The 20,660-nt window shown below is 36.1% G+C and overlaps 1 protein-coding gene across 1 annotated transcript in view; it reads left to right on the top strand.

The window, feature by feature from the left end:
- Positions 1 to 20,660, top strand: part of ZRANB3 (zinc finger RANBP2-type containing 3) — a 281,276-nt gene that overhangs the window by 14,588 nt on the left and 246,028 nt on the right. The window contains exon 2 of the mRNA XM_029934667.1: positions 5,865 to 6,032. Coding sequence (XP_029790527.1) covers positions 5,869 to 6,032 — 164 coding nt within the window. The 5' untranslated portion in view covers positions 5,865 to 5,868. The remainder of the gene's footprint in view (positions 1 to 5,864; positions 6,033 to 20,660) is intronic.

The following is a 20,660-nucleotide window of genomic DNA, read 5'->3' on the forward strand; positions in this document are numbered from 1 at the left end:
GGTGGGCTGAGGTGTCTGGGGCACTCTGTATTGGAGCTGACCAGATATGATGGTCTCAGCTAAAGTGGGCATTTTTTGGAATGGTCTCAGGGCTGCTTTTGTAGAAGGCACCCTGGCAGGACAGCATGCATGCTAGCCAGAGTGTCCTGAGACTCTATGTAGAGGATACCTTGGTAGGACAGCTAAAGCTGAAGTGGCTCTGGGTCAAGGCAGTCCCTGGGTTCTCTGCACAGAAGACACTCTGGCAGGATAGCTGAAGTTGAAGTGGATTGAAACCACAGTGGCCCAGGGCTTGCTGTATAGAGTGCATCCTGCTTGGGCAGCTGGAGCTAAGGCAAAGCCCTGGCCAGGGTGTGCTGCATACAGGAGGCACCCTGGTGTGATAGTTATAGCTGAAGTGCACACAGACTGGGGCATTTCTCAGGGCGCTCCACATAGAAGGGAGGTGGTTGAAGCTAGAGTGGGTGCAAATCGGGATGTCCTGGGATGCTCAGCACAGAGGGTTCCCAGGTAGCGTGAAAGGAGCTAAGGCTTGTAGAGGTTGGAGTGTCCTGCGTGGTTATGTAGAGGCTGCCCTGGCAAGGTGGCTGGAACCTTGGCAGGGTGGGGACAGTGGTTTCTTGAGGTGTTCCACTTCGTGGCCTTTGGCAGGTGTTTCAAACTGACGTGGGCATGGCCTGGGGATTCCTGGGACACTCTGTGAAGGGGGCACCTTGGATGGGTGGCTGGAGCCTTAAGCAGGTGTGAGCCAAGAGATCTTAGAGTTCTCTGCCCTGCGGAGTGCCCTAAGAAGCTGCCTGGAGCCAAAGTGGTGCAGGCCTGGGGTGCTCTGGGGTGCTTTACACCTGTATCACCTTGGTAGTATGGCTGGAGTTGTAAGCATGTGCTGACATGGGTTGTCCTTGTGTGCGCTGCTCTGAGGCTGTTTTGATGGGATGGCTGGGGCTGGTGTGGGCTAAGGGGCCCATTGCTCACTGAGGGAATAGGCCTCCTAGGGTGCCCATACCCTGCTCTCCCGCACTATCAGGGTGGAAACTGTAAACGGTGATGCTCTCCAGCCTCTCCAACCTGGAGAGTGCCAGCAGCTCCCTTGCTGTTTGATGGAGTTCTGTGGCTGGATATTTTACATACTAGCTTCTCTTTCAAACCCTGATATTTTCTTCTGTGACCGAGGGCATCCCAGCCTGGTGTGGGCCAGGGACCCAGTGCTTGCTGATGTGGTTGGCTCGCTCTGGCACCTGGACCCTGCTCCTGTGTGCACTCTCAAGGTGGAGGATGTGCATAAATATTGGAATCGCCAGCCTCTTCTACTTGAAGATAGATCTAGTAGATTCCCCCCCCTTCAGCAGGGTTCTAGGGCTGGTTCCTTTATATTCTAGTTGCCCTTTTAAACCATGGCTTTTTTCCCCCTGTGCCCCAGGGTAGATGAACCTGCTTGAGGTCAGTCAGTGCCATCCCTTTTGCAGTCGGCAGCATTGGAGGTTGGGTTTCCTTTGTTTCCATGTCTTCATCTCTCTTGCCTTTCTCGAAGTGGCTTATCTTTTGTTTTGTAGAAGTTGTTCAGCCAGCCCTCAGTTCCTTTCAGGAGGAATTATTCTGTACATAGGCATAGAATTGGTGTGTTGATGGAGGAGGTGAGTTGAGGGTTTCCCTATGTCGCTGTCTTGGACTGGAACTGAATTTTAATTTTTTTCTTATTTTTCCTTTTCCTTCTGTCTTATTCAAGTGAGGTGATTTCCACTGTTAAATAAAATTGGCAATAATAGGCATATTTGTGTCTTTTCTGAACTTTCAGGGAAAGCTCTCAACATTTTACTTTTAAGTATGATATTTGCTAAAGGTTTAGGTAAAAACTTTTATCCTATGAAGTAAGTTCTCTCCTATTTTTCCTATGTTCAGTAGCTCTGGTTCTAAATGAATTTTGAATTTTATCAGATGCTTTTTTCCCCACTGTTGAGATGACTGTACAACCTCTTTGTTATTTTTGAGAAATACAGTGATTTTTCACAGTGCATTTTTTAACAGCTTAATTGAGATATAATTCGCATACCGTAAAATTCACTCATTTTGCAATTCTGTGAGTTTTGATATATTCATAGAGTTTTGGAACCATCATCATAGTCTAATTTTAGAACATTTTCATCACTCTAAAAAAGAAACCCAGTACTCATTAGCAGTTGCTCTCTGTTCTCAGCCACCCTAGTCTTCTCGCCCACTGTCCAGACTCTAGCCTTAGACAGCTACTCATTTACTTTCTGTCTGAATGTATTTGCCTAGTTTGGACTTTGGCTTCTGTCAGTGTGATATTTTCAGGGTTCATTCATGTTGCAGCATGTATCAGGATTTCTTTGCTTTTTATTGTCAAATTATACTCCATTGTATGGATAGACTACATTTTCTTTATCATTTCATCAGTTGATGGACATTGTTTCTCTTTTTAACTATTCTGAATATTGCTGCTCTGAAAAATTTTATGCAACATTTTGTGTGGTTTTATGTTTTACATTTGTTTTGGGTGTATACCTAGAATTAGAATTTCCAGGTCTTATCTTTTTTTTTTTAGTCATCCTAATAAATGTGAAGTGTTTTATTTTGGTTTTGATGTGCAGTTTTCTTACTATTAATGATGTTGAACATCTTTTGTATGCTTATTGGCCATTTATATACATTCTTTTGAGAAATGTCTATTCATATATTTGCCCATTTTTAGATAGGGTTGTCTTATATACCCTAGGTATCAGTTTTTGTCAGACATAATTTGCCAATATTGTCTACTCTTCTTCTTTGGGTTGTCTTTACCTTCTTTGATGGTATTATTTGCAGCTGTAAAGGTTTTAATTCTGGTAATGTCCAGTTTATTTCTTTGTTGCTGTTCCTTTTTTTTTTTTTTGGCTTTGTATCTAAGAAACCATCACATAACCCAAGGGCATGAAGATTTACTCTTTTGGGTTATTTTTTTTTAATGTTTTTTATTTATTTTTGAGAGACAGCGAGAGACAGTGTGAAAAGGGGAGGGTCAGAGAAAGAGAGGGAGGTATAGAATCTGAAGCAGGCTCCAGGCTCTGAGCTGTCAGCACAGAGCCCGACGCGGGGCTCGAACCCATGAACTGTGAGATCATGACCTGAGCTGAAGCTGGACACTTAACTGACTGAGCCACGCAGGCGCCCCTGTTTTTTTAAATAAGAGTTTTACCATTCTGGCTACTACATTTTAGTTTTGATCCATTTGACGGTTCTTTTCATATAGAATTGTTTTGGCACCCTGTGAAAACTCAACTAACCCTAAATGTAAATTTATTTCTGGAATCTCAAATCTCTTCCACTGATCTGTTTGTCATCAAGCTAGTACTACACTGTCTTTGGTAGCTTTGTGGTAAGTTTTACAACCAGGAAGTAGAAGCTCTCCAACTTTTTTCTTTTTTAAGATTATTTTGGGTTTGATTGAGTTTTAAAAGTTTAATTAGCATTGCATTCCTAAAATAAGCCCATTTTATTTATTTATTTATGTATGTATTTATTTAAGGTTTATTTATTTTGAGGAGAGGGGCAGAGGGAGAGGGAGAGAGAGAGAATCCAAGGCAGGCTCCAAGCTCAATCAGCATGGATGGAACCAGACCCACGGCTCAGTCCCATGAATGGTTGAGTTCATGACCTGAGCCAAAATCCAATCTGATGCTCAACTGACTGAGCCACCCAGGTGCCTAAAATAAGCCCATTTTAAATGTCTTAATATTTTAGGCTTTTAATTTATTGCTGTCTTGGGTTTGCTAATATGTTGCTTACCCATGAATAAGGGAAAATGGCTTCTATGTGTATTTTTTTGTATTGTGTTTGTCATATCAACGTGATGCCTCCTGATTGAATGGGGGCTCCCAAATGTGGGGCAACAATAGGGTGGGGGCTGTTGGTGTGGGCAGTGAAAGAATTCACCTGAGGCTGAGCAAAGTAGATGGAAGTTTATTGAATACACTGCAAGGGAGCAGTGGGCAGGACTGCAGACGAGAGATTGTCTGCAATGAGGCAGTTTTTAATGGGGGAAGGTGAGGAGGTATGGGGACATATGGAATTTTCTATTTTTTTTGATAACTGTGCCTGGATTTGAGTAGCCCATTGGTCATTTAGGACTTACTGATATTTTGAGGGGATGATTTTACTGTTGCTTATCTCAATAGCTTCATCTTCTACCATTCTCTACCTTGGTTCATCCACATCAGCCTCCTTTCTGTTTCTACAGTCACTCAGCTCTTTCTCAGCATGGAGACTTTCTACTGATCCTGTCTGCCTGGAGTGCTCTTCTCTCAATATTGAACTTAGTTGGCTTTTTTACCTTCTTCACCTTATAAACTAAGCTCATCTTACCTGGTCAGCCTACCTAAAGTGGTCATTACTGTACTATACTGTAACTATTTATTTATTTATTTTTAGTCTCCCCCTCAAAAATGTGAGCTCTGTGAGGGTGTGGTTTTGCTTCTCTGGATTCTGGCATGTTTTTCCCATTTGTTATTAATAAATATTTGTTGAATTCTTGAGTTACTTAAACATTGGATACAGAGGTTGATGACTTCTTTTGGGTGGGGTGTAAAATTTTATAAATCTGCAAGTAATTGAGAGAAAAACACAAATTTGTTTTTAAGATGGAGTGATATTCTGTATAAACAGATAAAAATAGGAGCACCTAGGTGGCTCAGTTAGGCGTCTAACTTCAGCTCATGTCATGATCTCATCTGTGAGGTCCAGCTCCATGTTGGGCTCTGTGCTGACAGCTCAGAGCCTGGAGCCTTCTGTGTCCTCTCTCTGCCCCTCCTCTGCTTGCGCTTTCTCTGTTTCTCAGAAATAAATAATGTTATATATATATATAAGCAGATATGAAGAATCTAAACACAAAGTATTATTAGAAAAGTTTTATAGTTTAATGATACACAGCTTTATCTTGCAGAGCTCTGAGAATTTCAGATATATGAAATTTTTATATAGAAAATTAAAATGACATTTGTGGAAACCCTGTGTTGAGGAAAGTGCTAATCAGGCAGAGTTTATACTGTGGATTCTTTAGATTTAAAAGAATTCATTTTAATATTTTAAAGCAAATCTCAATAATATTGAGTTAATATAATTATAAATTTGAGATTGATGTCTTTTTATTTTATAGTTTTAAAACATAGTTTTACCCCATTCTTAGAAAATTTGGTGTGATCTGAAAATGTACATCTATAAATGGATTAATTTTAAAAGAATTCTACTTTCTATAGGAAATCATTTGTTATTTTAAAAAATTATTTAGGTTTTAGGTGCTGGAGGGGAGGGTCATCACTAAACATCTGACTGCAGTTCAGGTCATGATCTCACCGTTCATGAGTTCCACTCCCTTACAGGGTGAGCTCAAGTCCTGCTTGGGGTGAGCTTGAGCCCTGCTTTGGGTAAAACATGAGCCCTGCTTCTCTCTCCCTTTCTCTGCCGTTTGCTCACTTGTGCCCACTCTCTCTCTCTCTCTCTCAAAAAAAGTATTTAGTCTTAAAAATTCTGGTTGATTTATAACTTTTCAGTAAAACATTTATTGCTTTAAACACGGTTATGGTTATATTATGGTTCAATTTGAAATACAAATGAAATAAAGGGTGCTGAGTTCCTAGATTGTGCATTGAATAATTGCTCATGGACTCAGTGCTTTGAATTGTCTTACAAGCTCATTGTGTGAATGTTATTTAACCAATTTTTATCTATGTAGATAGTATATCAAAGCTACTGGTCTAAGTATTTTAATATAATTATTTATGTTTAATTCTCTAATATACTTAGTAATAACCATTTTCCCAACCACTCCCTTTTTGTGATTTCTTTCTTTCTTTCTTTCTTTTTTTTTTTAGGATCATGATGCCTAGAGTTCATAAGATAAAAAAGTCTCTTACACCTCAGATTTCTAGTTTGACAAATGAATCTTATAAACAGTTGGATTTTTTGCCTGACAAACTAAGAGCAAAGCTGCTTCCTTTCCAGAAAGATGGGATTGCTTTTGCCCTCAGAAGAGATGGCAGGTAAAGTACTTTTTTCAAGACATAATAAAAATATTAAGTTCTGGCAAGTGTTTGTATAAAAAAACAAAGGTCTGTGCAAACCATTCTTTTTGTATATACATAGTATTCCCACTTATTTTTGTTACTGTATCTTGAAATAATTTTAGGATATATTGTATTTAGCTTTCATTCCTGAGTGATACTTCAGTTTATAATACAGCTCTACAATTTTTTAAAGTTTATTTATTTATTTAGAGAGAGAGCATGTTGTATGCACAGAGGAAGGGGAGAGAGAGAATCCCAAGCAGTCACTGTGCTGTTAGTGCAGAGACCAATGTGGGGCTTGATCTCACCAACTCTGAGATCATGGTCTGATCTGAAATCAAAGAGTAAGGGAGAGGGAGGGAGGCAAATCATGAGAGACTCTTGAATACTGAAAACAAACTGAAGGCTGAAGGGGAGGGGGAAAGGGGAAGGGAGGTGATGGTTATGGAGGAAGCACTTGTGGGGAAGAGCACTGGGTGTCATATGGAAACCAACTTGACAATAAAGTATTAAAAAAAAAAGTGAGACACTTAATTGACTAAGCCACTCAGGCTCCCTAGAGCTTTACTTTAATAGCCATTTTTTTTCTTAGCATTTTGAAGGTTGTATTCTATTGACTTAATGTATTTTATAGTTGCCGTTAAAAAGTATGCTCTTGAGTCTCAGAAATTTACTTTACAGGTGACTTATTGATTACAAAGAGAAAAACTACAAAAAGGTCTTTTAGTATAGCCAATAGTGGTGTCGCTACAGGCATAATGTGCTGCACAGGAATTACACAACATTCCTAACTGGTGTTCTTCCTGAAAATTACTTGTCCTTTAATGATGAGGAAACAGTGAAACCAGTTCAGAATGTGGGATTTGTTTTGGACAGTTGACCTGAACTTTTCAAGAGATACAATGGCATGAAGAAACCAAGGGAAGTGATGAGAATGTCCTAAATTGAGAGAGACCTAAGAGTTAAAACATCTGAAAGTAATACATAAATGTTTGAAAATTTTTTTTTAACATTTATTCATTTTTGAGAGAGAGAAAGAGACAGAGCAGGGGAGGGGCAGAGAGAGAGGGAGACACAGAATCCAAAGCAGGTTCCAGGCTGAGCTGTCAGCACAGTGCCCAACGTGGGGCTCAAATCCATGAACCGTGAGATAATGAACTGAGCCGAAGTCTGATGCTTAATCGACTGATCCACCCAGATGCCCCAGTAATGCATTTTAAATCTTGATTAGATCCTCGATAAGTAAAATAAGCTTTAGAGGATATATTTAAGATAAATAGGAAAATTTCATCTGTACTCTATTAAAGTGATGTTATTGAATTAATGTCAATTATCGTGGATGCGGTAATGATGTTTTAGTTGAATAGAAAGTTCTTGTTCTTGGGAAATGCATGATAAATAATTTGGAATATAGAATCCTGAGAGCAGCCTACTTTCTACATTTTCCCAAAAGGAAGGACGTATATATGTTTAGAAAGACTTCAAGTTAGCCAAAATGTTAACACTAAATCTGGTGAGTGGTACAAGAGGGTTCACTGTAGTATTCTTTTTGGCTTTTCCGTCAGTTTGAAAATTAAAAAAAAAAAGAATCAGTCTGATTTTCATTGTAGATCAACTGTCTTTTCTGATTAGATCCGCTCTGTCTTTTTCTATATCTGGTTTTAGGATTCTCTCTTCGTCTTTGGAGTTCTGCAGTTTCACTCTATTTTATTCATTCTGGTTTTCTTTTTATATATCCTCCCTGAGATTATTGTGCATTTTTAATCTGAGATTTGTGTCATGTTGATTCCGGAAAATTCTCAGCTGTTATTTCTTTAAATATTGAGTCTCACCCATTCTGCTTATTTTTTTTTCTTTTTCTATAATGTCTATTAGACTTAAACTTAGCCATTTCTTTCTATCCTATTTTTCCATTAATGTTGCTTATGGTTTTTAGGTCTATCTGTGCTACATGATGGCTACTTTTAAAGATCTTTTTATTAATAAGAGATCATGATTCAGTTATTCTAGTCTGTTTAACTTACTATTCAGTTTTTAATTTTAGTTTTTTTGTTTTTATCTTATTTTTATTATTTAAATTTTATTTATTTAACATATAGTGCAATATTAGTTTCAGGATAGAATTCAGTGGTGATTCATCACTTAAACATATAACATCAGGTACTTCTCACAATCGCTGTTTAATACCCATCACTCATTTAGCCCACTTCCCATCCCCTTCCCTCCATCAACCTTTTGTTCATTCTCTGTTTTTTTAACGTTTATTTATTTTTAAGAGACAGAGACAGAACATGAGAGGGGGAGGGGCAGAGAGAAAGAGGGAGATAGAATCCAAAGCAGGCTCCAGGCTCTGAGCTGTCGGCCCAGAGCCCGATGCGGGGCTTGAACCCACAAACTGTGAGATCATGACCTGATCCAAAGTCAGACACTTAACCGACTGAGCCACCCAGGCTCCCCTTGTTCATTCTCTATTTAAAAATTTTTTTTATTTAATTTATTTTTAAAAATTACATCCAAGTTGGTTAGCATATAGGCAACAATGATTTCAAGAGTAGATTCCTTAATGCTGTTTATTTTCTATTGTTAAGAGACTCTTGTAGTTTGTTCCCCTCTCTTCTCTCTCCCCTTTCCCATTTATCAATTTGTTTTATTTCTTAAATTCCACATATGAGTGAAATCATATAGTACTTGTCTTTCTGATTGATTTATTTCATTTAGCATAATATATCCTAGCTCCATCCATGTCATTGCAAATGGCAAGATTTCATTCTTTTTGGTGGCTAGGTAATAGTCCTATGTGTAATATTCCACCCACACAGACACATACACACCACATTTTTTTGTCCATTAATTAGTTGATGGACATTTGGGCTCTCTTCATAGTTTGACAGTTGTTGATACTGCTGCTATAAACATTGGGGTGCATGTACCCTTATAATCTGTAGCTTTGTATCCTTTGGGTAAATACCTAATAATGCAATTGCAGGACTGTAGGATAGTTCTATTTTTAGTTTTCTGAGGAACCTTCATACTGTTCTCCAGAGCAATTGTGCCAGTTTTCATTCCCACCAGCAGTTCCAGAGGGTTTCCCCTTTCTCCACATCCTTGCCAACACCTGTTGTTTCTGGTGTTAATTTTAGCCATTCTGACAGGTGTGAGGTGGTGTCTCATCATTTTGGTTTGTCCCTGATGATGAGTAATGATGTTGAGCATCTTTTCATATGTATGTTAGCCATCTGGATGTCTTCTTTGGAAAAGTGTCTGTTTGGATTTTCTGCCCATTTCTTACTTGGGTTATTTGTTTTTTGGGTGTTGAGGTTTATAAGTTCCAAAGTCTATATTTTGAATACTAACACTTTATCAAGATACTTCATTTGCAAATATCTTTTCCCATTCTTTTGGGTGCCTTTTAGTTTTGTTTATTGTTTCCTTCACTGTGAAGAAACTTTTTATCTTGATGAAGTACCAATAGTTACTGTTTGCTTTTGTTTTTGTTGCCTTTGGTGACTTCTCTAGTAAGAAGTTGCTCCAGCCAAGGTCAAAGAGATTGCTGTCTGTGTTCTCCTCTATCATCTATTCAGTTTTTAAATATATATTTTTTAATGTTTATTTGTTTTTAAGAGAGAGAGACAGAGTGTGAGTGGGGGAGGATCAGAGAGAGAGGGAGACACAGAATCTGAAGACAGGCTCCAGTCTTTGAGCTGTCAGCATAGAGCCTGACATGGGGCTCAAACTCATGAGACGTGAGATCATGACCTGACCTGAGTCGGTTAACCGACTGAGCCACCCAGGCACCCCGTCACCTTTTCAGTTTTTAAAGAATTTTTTGAAATGATGTAGAAAATACATGGGACAAAGTATATAGATTATAAGTATACAGCTTGAATAACTTTTGCAGTATTACCATCACAAAGATCAAGAAATAGTATATTACCTGCATCCCAGAAACCTTTCTCTTGACCCTTCCTAATCACTATTGTCTCCCTCCTCTCCAAAGGCAACCACTTATCCTGACTTCTCAAACCACAGATTACATTCACTATGTTCAACAGTAGCATGGTAATCACTTGCATATACTCTTTTTTGTGTCTGACTTACTTCACTCAACATCATTGTACTTTTGTTCTTTATTGTTGCATATGGTTATAGTTGGTTCATTCTTGTTGCCATAAGTAAATATACCATAATGTTTTTATTCATTCAATGTTGATAAATATTTGAATTGTTACTAGTTTGAGGCTCTTACAAATAATAATGCTATGAACATTTGTATGGAAATCTTTTGGTAATACACACACACACATATTTCTGTCATGAGTATACCAAGTGGTATAATTGTTGGGTTATAAAATTTATGTATATGATAAGTAAAAAACTGTCCATATCAATTTTCCAGGACTGTCATAATGAAATACCATAACTGGTCACTGACTTAAAGAACAGAAATTTATTACCTCACATTTCTGGAATCTAGAAGTCTAAAATCAAGGTGTTAAGAGTCGATTCCTTTTTAGGGTGTGAGGGAAAGATCTGTTCCAGGTCTCTCCTCTTGGTTTGTAGATGGCTGTCTTCCTTTCATGTCATCCTCCACCTATTTGTGTCTATTCCCTTTCTCTAAGGACATGAGTCATATTGGATTAAGGCCCATGCTAATGATCTGATTTTAACTAATTACGTCTACCGTGACTCTCTTTCCAAATCAGGTCGCATATTGAGGCACTGGGTGTTAGGACTTCAACATGTGAATTTTTGATGGGCATAACTCAGTCCATAACTCAGCCAAACATTCTTCAGGTGTTCCAATTTTTACTTGTATCAATAATGTGGAGGCGCCCCGGTTGTATCACATTCTCACCAACACTTTTTATTGCATGTCTTTAATTTCACCTTAGGTATGCTGGTAAGTGCATAATGATATCCATTTAGGTTTTCATTTATACTTTTCTGTTAACAAATAAAACTTAACACCTTTTTAGATGCTTATTAGCCATTTGGTTGTCCTTTTTTTAAAGTGCCTGTTCATGTGTTATCCATTTTTCCTCTGCGCTGTTGGCCTATTTCTTACTGTTTTCTAGGAGTCTTTTTATCAGATGTATATGATGCAAATAAATTTTCTGAGGCTATGGTTTGCCTTTTCTCTTTCTTACTGACATCTTTTGATAAGCAGAAGTTCACAGTTTTAATGTCATCTTAAATACTCATTATCCATATTGTATTTTACACCTGACACTTTGTGCATCTTGTTTTATAAACCTTTGTCTGCTAAAAGGTTGTGAAGTTAATTTTCTATGTCTTCTTCAAATTTTATTATTTCATTTTTTTATACTCAGTTCTCCATTCCACTTAGAATTGATTTTTGTATGTGGTATCAGGTAGGGATCAGAGTTGATTATTTCTTTATTATTTAGTTTTGTATTTAAATGTCTGATTGATCCATCATAATTTATTGGGAAGACTTACTTTCCCCTGCTATATTAGACCTTTGTCATAAATTATATAACATTATGTGGATGTTTCTAGATAAGTTCTGTCTAATTGAACTTTCTCCCGTTATGCAAATTTTCATATATGTGCTATTTAATTTAGTTATTAGCCACATGTGACTACTGAGTTCTTGAAATATGGCTACTGTAAGTAAGGACTGATTTTCATGTTTTAACTAATTTTAATTAATTTAAATTTGAACAGCCACATATCTGGTGGCTATTGTATGGGACAGTATAGGTGTAGATTCCTTGTTTTATTTATCTGATTGCCAATCTTAATTACTGTAACTTTATCATAGATATTTGGTCTAAGATAGCATTAGTCTTACAGCTTTGTTATTTTTTCCAGGTTGCCTCAGCTATTGTTGATTCTTTGTATTGCCTGTATACATTGTAGAAATTGGGCTCCTGGGTGGCTCAGTTGGTTAAGCGTCAGACTCTTGGTTTCTGCTCAGGTCATGATCTCATGGCTCATGAGATCAACCCCTGTGCATCAGGGCTCTCAGCACAGAGCCTGCCTGGGATTTTTTCATTCTCCCTGCCTCTCTGTCCCTACCCACTCATGCTCGCATGCACTCTCTCTCAAATTAAATAAATAATTTAAAAAAATCGTTTATCATTTCACCAAAAAATGTTGTTGGGGTTGTAAATGGGATTGTTTTGTGTCTGCCGATCAGTTTGGGTGAGAGTTGATATCTTTACAGGATGGGGTATATTAATCCATTATTGTGTATTATTTATCCATTTATTTAATTGCCCTTCATTATTTTCATCTCAGTTATTCTTCCCCTTAATTTTTTCAATAAGATCTTATATTTTTCATATATAATTCTTTCTCATATATCGTAACACTTATTCCTAGATATTTAGTATTTTTCATGTTGCTATCAAATGTCATTTCCCCCCTCTGGCTATTTTGAAGATTTTCTCTTTGTTTGGTCATCCAAGAGTTTTGCTATGTACGATATCCCTAGGTTTCCATTTAAATTTCTTCATCTGTGGGTTGGTGTTATTTATTTGCTGTAGGAAAAGTCTCAGTCTGTTCAAATCTCTTCAAATTTTATTTTTTGCTCTATTCTTTGTCCTTCTTGGTCTCCAGTTATACCTATATTAGACCTTTTCTTTATGTCCTATATAATGCTTGTCTGCTTTTTTGTATTTTCTTATTTTTTTTTAAATTTCTGTGCTTTAGTTGGGTATTTGTTGTTTACTCATACTCCTGTTTACTAATCCTATCTTTTGCTATTAAATTAATTTATTGGATTCTCTAAAGGAAAAGACTATCACTCAAAATACTTGAAACCAAAACTCATTCAACATGGGTGAAATAAAAAAGCTGAAATTACTACTTGGTAAGCAAGGGAGAACTATGCTCCTTAAAGATGGCAAACAGAGCAAAAAGTTGGTGATGAATCAGACTTTGGAGAAGTTTGGGGTCTTTAAAAAGCAGGCATGTTTACGTATTTGTCCAATAGTAGAGTATACTTTAGGGATTAGCTGACAAATGTCAAAGAACATTTAGTCCTTTTCCTATCTTGAAATTGGAGAATCGGAACATTTTGTTTTCCATTCTTGATGTCAGATAATGTATTTTTAAGCCCTAGAATATCCCATTCCTGTTTGCTGGTTATGTTGATAGTATCTTTTTTCTTGCCATGTTTTAATTCCATCAATTCTTTCTGTAAATATTGACAACATACTTATTTAACATATCTGACATCCTTCGGAGGCTAATTTTGCTTTTCTTATTATTCATGATGGTCTAATTCCCAGTGTATTTGTTAACTTTTAAGTTATTTGTTTTTATAATTAGGTAATCTTAATCTCTGTGAATCTTGAGAGAGACCTGAATAATGGATTAAAATTTTTAGGGAGGATTTACAAAATTAAATTTTTGGTTTAGGATTTCCCACATCTCAGAGGCAGTATAAATTCAAAACCTTAATTTCATCTTCAGGTAGGCTTATGATTATGTATCTTGATGGTTAATTGTTTTCTTATATCAAACATTAAGTTTCTTTATTGGCTTTAGAAAGTTGAGATATAATTAAATTTAATAAAATGCACAGGTTTTAGGTGTACATTCAGTGAATTCTGATAGAAGTCTATCCCTGTGTTTTTGAATACCTCTGTCATTATATAGAGCACTCTATCACCCAGAACAGGCCTCTTTGTTTTGTTTTATCAACCTCATCCTCATGAATTAGGCAACCAGTTATCTGACTTTTGTCACCAGAATATTTTTATATGGTTACTTGATGCTCTGTTTTTTCAACTTTTTATTTTGAAATAATTTCAACTTGGAGAAGAAAGTATAGAAATAACTTTCATATACCTTTTACCTAGACTCCCTAATCTAGCATTTTACCACTTTTCCTTTATTATTTTATTATTCTCTCCTTCCTACACATTCACACATACACACAAGCCCACACATATACATGCACACATATTAGCATTTGAGTATTTTTTTCAAAGCCATTTTAATTTAGGTTGCATATGTCTTACTTCTTTAACCTACAGTATCTGAGAATAAATGTTTTAGTGTGCCCAGCTGACTTACTCGGTTAAGCATCTGACTTGATTTCACTCAGGTCATGATCTCATGGTATGTGAGTTTGAGTCCTGTGTTGGCCTCTGTGCTTACAGTGCAGAGCCTGCTTGGGATTCTCCCCTGCCTCTCTCTCTGCCCCTCCCCTGCTCACACTCTCTCTGTCTCTCAAAATAAATAAATAAACTTAAAAAAAAATAAGATGGCTCAGTCAAGTCGGTTAAGTATCTGACTTCAGCTCAGGTCATGATCTCACAGTTTGTGAGTTCAAGCCCCACGTTGGTCCCTGTGCTGACAGCTTGCAGCCTACTTCAGATTCTGTGTTTCCCTCTTCTCTGCCCTTCCCCTGCTCGTGCTCTGTCTCTGTCCCTCTCAAGAACAAATAAACCTTTTTAAAAAATATTTAAATAATTAAAAAAGAATAACTTGTATTTTAAGAACAAAAATATTCTCTAACATAGCCATAGTATAATCATTGAATTCAAGGTATGTAATCTTTAATCTCAATATAAATGTGTCAATTGTAAATCCTGTATAGCAATTTTTTTAATTTGGTACAAGATCCAGTCTAGGATCACTTACTGCATTTAGTGGTATCTCTTACTTTCTTTTAATGTAGGACAGTGTCTCAGATTTTCATGAAACTGGCATTTTTTTTTAAGAATACAGACCAGCTTATTTTATAGAATGTGTCTCCATTCTTAAAACATTTTCTCATGATAGGATTTGGACTGTGTAGTCCATTCTGGATTAGTACATAAAGGAGATAAAAGTCCTATGCTTCACAGGCTATTGCTTTTAAAGGCATGCATCAGCCCCTCGCTGGTGATATTAATTTGATTGCTATCCACTGTTGTCACTACAAGGGTCTGTCACTCTCTGCCAACTAGGTACTATTTTTCCCTCTCAAAATTGTTGCCTATTCAACAAACAACTAACATGAGAAGTTGAGGCCATGTAAATATGATTCCTCATATCCAGTTTTCTCTCTTGGATTTAGCTTCCCATACATATTCTTGCTCAAAATAATTTTTGCCTTGATAGTTGTGAAACGGTGATGTATTAATTAGGATTCTACTTTGAGGAAGAGCCCTCCATGCTCCTCCACCAATCTTTCTTTCTCTTTCTCTTTCTCTTTCTCTGCCTATCCATCCAGCTACTCAGTTCATCCATTCTCAGGATGGATTCATGGATTCCAGTGGTATTCAGTGGGTTATAATCCCTTACTGTAATCTAGCTTAACTTTTGTTTGCTTTGGAATTTGTTACAAATGGAATCATGCAGGCTATATGTGTCTCTGTCTGACTTCTCTGGCTCTACATGTTTTTGAGATTCATATATGTTGTTTTGATCTCTGGATATTAGACAGTTCTTTTGTTTATTCACTAACTGATGGACATTTGGGTTGGTTCCAGTTTGGGAGTCTTTATGAATAATGATGGTATTAACATTCATGGACAAGTCCTTTTGTGGACATGTTTTTAATTCTCTTGCTATTTTTTAGGGTAGGTGTTTGTTTTACTTTGTCAAAAAACCCAGCTTTTCCCCATTTCATTAACAATATAAGAATTCTAGGTGCTTCATGTCATTGTCTGCATTTGGTATTGCCAGTCTTTGTCATTTAGCCATTCAAAATGAATGAATCTTCAGGTTGTGTTCATTGTTTTTTAATTATATTTTCCTAATGACTAATAATTTTGGCATATTTCAACATATATTAATGTTTTGTATATATTTTAGTTACTGTTTGTCTTTTTATTACTGATCTGAAGGAGTTCTTTTATTTTGTATGTCAGATATATGTATTGTAATATTTGCTTTCAGTCTTTGGTTTGCTTTTTAATTTTCTTTATAGTATTCTTTGATGAAAAGAAATTTTTAATTTTCATAATACCTAATTTATCAAGTTTTACTTATATAGTTAATACTTTTTATATTATCACATCCCTACCCTAAGATCACAAATATGGTTCTTATATTTTGAATTGGAAGCTTTCTAGTTTTAGCTTTTATATTTTGCTATGGTTCCTCTTGCTAATTTTTGTATATGGGGTGACATAATAGTTCTAGGTTCAGTTTTCCCTCATATTCATATCCATTTATTTTGGTACCTTTTTTTTAAAAAAGACCCTTCCCTCCCATATAGTACCTTGGTACTCTTGTGAAAAAGCACTTGGCCATTTATGTATAAATCTATTTTAAGGTTTTGTGGAGTTTTGTTTGTTTTTTCCATATATGTGTTTTTAAAAATTGTCACTTCTTTCCCATTTTTACTTTGGCTGTAGCTTTCTTAGGCTCAGGTTTTCTTCAGGAGTCTCATTTCTACTGTGTACTTAGTGTAGATCTAAGGCCCTTATTACATTGCTGTGCTTGGCTGTTAAGATTCCCTGTTGCTGGTGTTTTCAGACACCTTCCTTGTTGCCTGTAGCTTTATCACTCACCTATCACTCTGGTTTTGGTTTTCTTTTTTGTTCCTGGCCATTATAGATTTTTTTTTTTTTTACTTTTCTTCATGAAGGTCAGTTCTGCATTTTAAAAGACAGTAATATAATTTAGCATTTCTAGGTGTTTGCAAAGGGAAGGATCTGAGACTTTCTAAACCACTATAGCACTGGGAGCAGAAGTCTTACTGTTAAGTCTTCATTCGTTAGAGATTATACTCGTTACCATTGTAAAATTCTCTTATTATAAAATTACTTAATTCTTCCCTATTATATTCTGAATTTAATCTTGTGTAATTAATTTCCCATGATTTCTTTCTGACCTTATTTTTCTTGCATGCCTTTAGCCATCTTTTATTTTTCAACATCTTTGAGATACTTCTTTCAGATGAGTTTTTATGTTCCAGGATTTCACTTTGTGATTCACTTTGTCTTTGTTTTTAAGTAGTATTGAGCTCACTTTTATTCATTGACATTAGAGCTGTATTTGGTCTTAATTCTATCATCATAGCATTTGTTATTGTTTCTGTTCCTAAAATTATGTTACTGTATAATCACTATATGATCCACTAAATATATTACTATAGTAGCATCAAAGTTTTCTTCATGTTTAGTATGCGCTTTTAGTAATTTGAAAGGTTTCAAGCCTGAATCCATTGGTAATCTTTATCACTATAGCTTGGAGTATTATAGTTAATTCTCTATTTTATTAGCCAGTGTTTTCTTATTTCCAGTTGTATATAGTGACATGTTGGTGGTTTACCCTTCTCTTCTACTTTTCTGTCACTCTTTCCTAGCACATCATATTAGTTGGTTAAATTATTTTTCTTGTTATTTACCTTTGTATTTTTAAAAGTACTTACAATTTGTTCCTATAAAATACTTATATATTTTTGCCAACTTTAAATGATCTTTGCCTTTTTCTCCTGTTTACTTCTTGTTAGGTATGCCATTTCTGTGTTGTCATTGTCTATAACTGTTATGATGTTCTTTTTCTGTACCCAGATTATTTAAACAGCTAAGTGGTTTGATTCCCTCTGGTCCTTTCTGTTTCTGCAGTGTTCTTTGGTTGGGATAATCTCAAAGTTAACAGGCTAATAGGAAGTCAGTTAACCCAGGTTCTTGCATATAAAATATGACTTTTCACTGAGTTTATACTAAATGACAAATTGAGTGAGAAATTTCTCAGTCCCAGTTTCATTTCTGTCTGATGTACTTAATGCTGTACTATTTGTTGTAGTCAAGTCTGAGGGCTGCCTAGTTATTTTCTTCCTTAGAGATGGTTGGTTTTTCTTTTTCTCACTACTTATTTTGGCAGTCTAGTACTAGGGTGTGTTTTGTTGTTGATGCTTATATATTTCTTTCCTTGTTGTGCTCTATTATTTTGATCTGTAGTTTATATATATATTTTAATTCCTGGACACTGCTCTTGAATTATATTGAGAACAGTTTTTCAGTTCTTTTATTTTGAGTTTGTTCTTTGAAGACACCAAGTATGCCTATGTTGATTTGTCTTTACCTGTCATCTCTGTCAGTTGTATTTTTGTCTTTTTTTAAAAATTTTTTCTCTAATGCTCCTTTGGTTTCTTTATTCTCTTTGAAAATGTCATTTCAATCCTGTCTTATGTGTACTTATGTACATATGTATTTAATACACACTTATTTATTTAGCAGTACCTGTTCTCTCCTGCTTCCATTTGGTCTTCATTTCAGTAGTGTTTATTTTTCTTTTACTTCTTGGACCTTCAGGTCACATTTAAGTTCTTCATGTTTCTTGCCATAGCTTCCGTGAATCCTGTATCTCTGCTTTAGGTTTCTTGTATTTTTTTTTAAATTTTTAATGTTTATATATTTTTGAGAGAGAGGGAGAGACAGAGTGCAAGCTGGGGAAGGGCAGAGAGAGAGAGGGGGACACGAATCTGAAGCAGGCTCCCGACTCTGAGCTGTGAGCACAGAGCCCAACGTGGGGCTCAAACCCATGGACAGTGAGATCATGACCTGAGCCGAAATCTGATGCTTAACCTACTGAGCCACCAGGCTCCCCTGTGTTTCTTGTGTTTTAAAGTTGATTGCTTCTTGAACTTGAAATTTTGTGGCAAAATGTTTGACTATGATTTTCATCTGCTTCATAGGTACTTTTTTTCTTATGTGTTTTTCCATTTGATTTTCCTTTTTTCCCCATTTTATATTCATAGAATTGATTTTTTTTAAGGGTTACTGCTCTTTATTCATTGAGGAGCGTTTTTTCCTGACCCTATATGCAAAAAATCACCTATGAGAGGGCTAGAATAATGTTCTAGACTAACACAACTATTTTCTTTATGACACTGTTTTTGTATGTATTTATTTCTTTAATTGTATTTCCTGAGCCAAAGGAAATCAACACAGCAGAGTAGCTAATGGTGCAAAGTCTGTCACTCTTGCCCTTACACTGCTTCTCCCTTATCTGGGATTTTTCACTGAAGGCCTTGCCTTCTCTCTTCTCATTATAGCCAGGCTGGACCCAGGGATATTCTGGGGGATACAAAGAAAGGATTCTTGATTGCAATGCAAGTATCTCCCTCACTTTGGAAGTATGCCCTGCTGTTTTGTTTCCTTGAGATGTGTGGCCAAGTGTTCTTTCTAGATAGACCACTTCAATTGTTGTTATTGTATTTGTTTTTAATATTTAATATTTTTGATAAAATTTAATTACCAAATATTTAATATTTTGTAATATTTAATATTTTGGGTATCTTTTTTTGTCTAGAAGTCAAACAAGATAAATAACCATGTCTTAAATTTTTGAATCTGTGCTCCACTAAGCAGAGTATTGGATCCATCACTTAGGTATTTATTAAGTGATTATTTAAATACATATATTTATGTCTCATTATGTGTACCCATGGATTTACATAGTTAAAAATAATTAACAAACGTATTAATATATGAAATTTTCAGTATATAGTTGAACAAGAAGTTTTGCTGTATGTCATTTTCTTATTCACATCTGGTGAGATGAAAGAAGCCTGTTAATGGATTTATTAGGCTTGTCACTGTTACCTTTGTCATTAGTTAATACTCTTTGTATGAGTAGTGTTCTGAAATAAACTGTACTTCATTTCTTCTGAAAATCCTGGCAGAACAGCTTGTTTTAATTATCTGTCTGCATGGAGGAAGAGAAGACTTTGTGGTATTTAAAGCTTTTGCAAAAAAGTAGGAGACGATTTTGTAGTAATTTGTATTCTTTAAAGGTATCACTTGATGACAGCCTAATTGCTTTCATTGTTTTCTTTTCTCTCCTAAAAGTGAATAGTTTTCTATTCTATTACCCATTTAGATAAAACTGCTTTTGTAGTGTTACAGTCCTTCTTGTTTGGCTGAATGTAGATTGAATTTTTGCCTCAGTGAACAAATATATTGAAACACCTCGTGGTTTTGCCATGAAAAAACTCTTTGTTAAACTATTTTAATATTGGTGTAAATCACCATGCTTATCATCTCAACTGAAGATGAGGATAATTAGGTGAAAGTATGAATGAACCTTAAAGTAAGGATATAAAAAAGCAGAAGAAATAAGTTATACAATATTACTTAATAATTTTATACAGCCTGAGTAATCTGTTTTATAAAACACAGAATCTTCCTGTTATAAGTAATATTAATTAAAACTTTTTTAGGGGCGCCTGGGTGGCTCAGTCGGTTAAGCGTCCGACTTTGGCTCAGGTCATGATCTCACGGTTCATGGGTTCGAGCCCCGCGTCAGGCTCTGTGCTGACCACTAGCTCAGAGCCTGGAGGCTGTCTTCAGATCCTGTGACTCCTTCTCTCTCTGACCCTCCCCTGCTCACGCTGTCTCTCTCTCTCTCAAAAAAAAAAAATTAAAACATTTTTTTAATGTTTTATTTTGTATTTTTTGAGAGACAGAGCACAAGTGGGGAAGGGGCAGAGAGAGAGGGAGACACAGAATCTGAAGCAGGCTCCAGGCTCTGAGCTGTCAGCACAGAGCACCATACAGGTCTTGAGCTCATAAGAGATTATGACCTGAACCAAAGTTGGATACTCAACCAACTGAGCCACCCAGGTGCCCCTAAGTAGTATTAATTTGATTTTTAGAATAGCATCAGTCTTTTGCCCCCTCCCCAAGC

This window comes from Suricata suricatta, chromosome 3 (assembly GCF_006229205.1).
Source record: "Suricata suricatta isolate VVHF042 chromosome 3, meerkat_22Aug2017_6uvM2_HiC, whole genome shotgun sequence".
In the NCBI taxonomy this organism is placed as follows: domain Eukaryota; kingdom Metazoa; phylum Chordata; class Mammalia; order Carnivora; family Herpestidae; genus Suricata; species Suricata suricatta.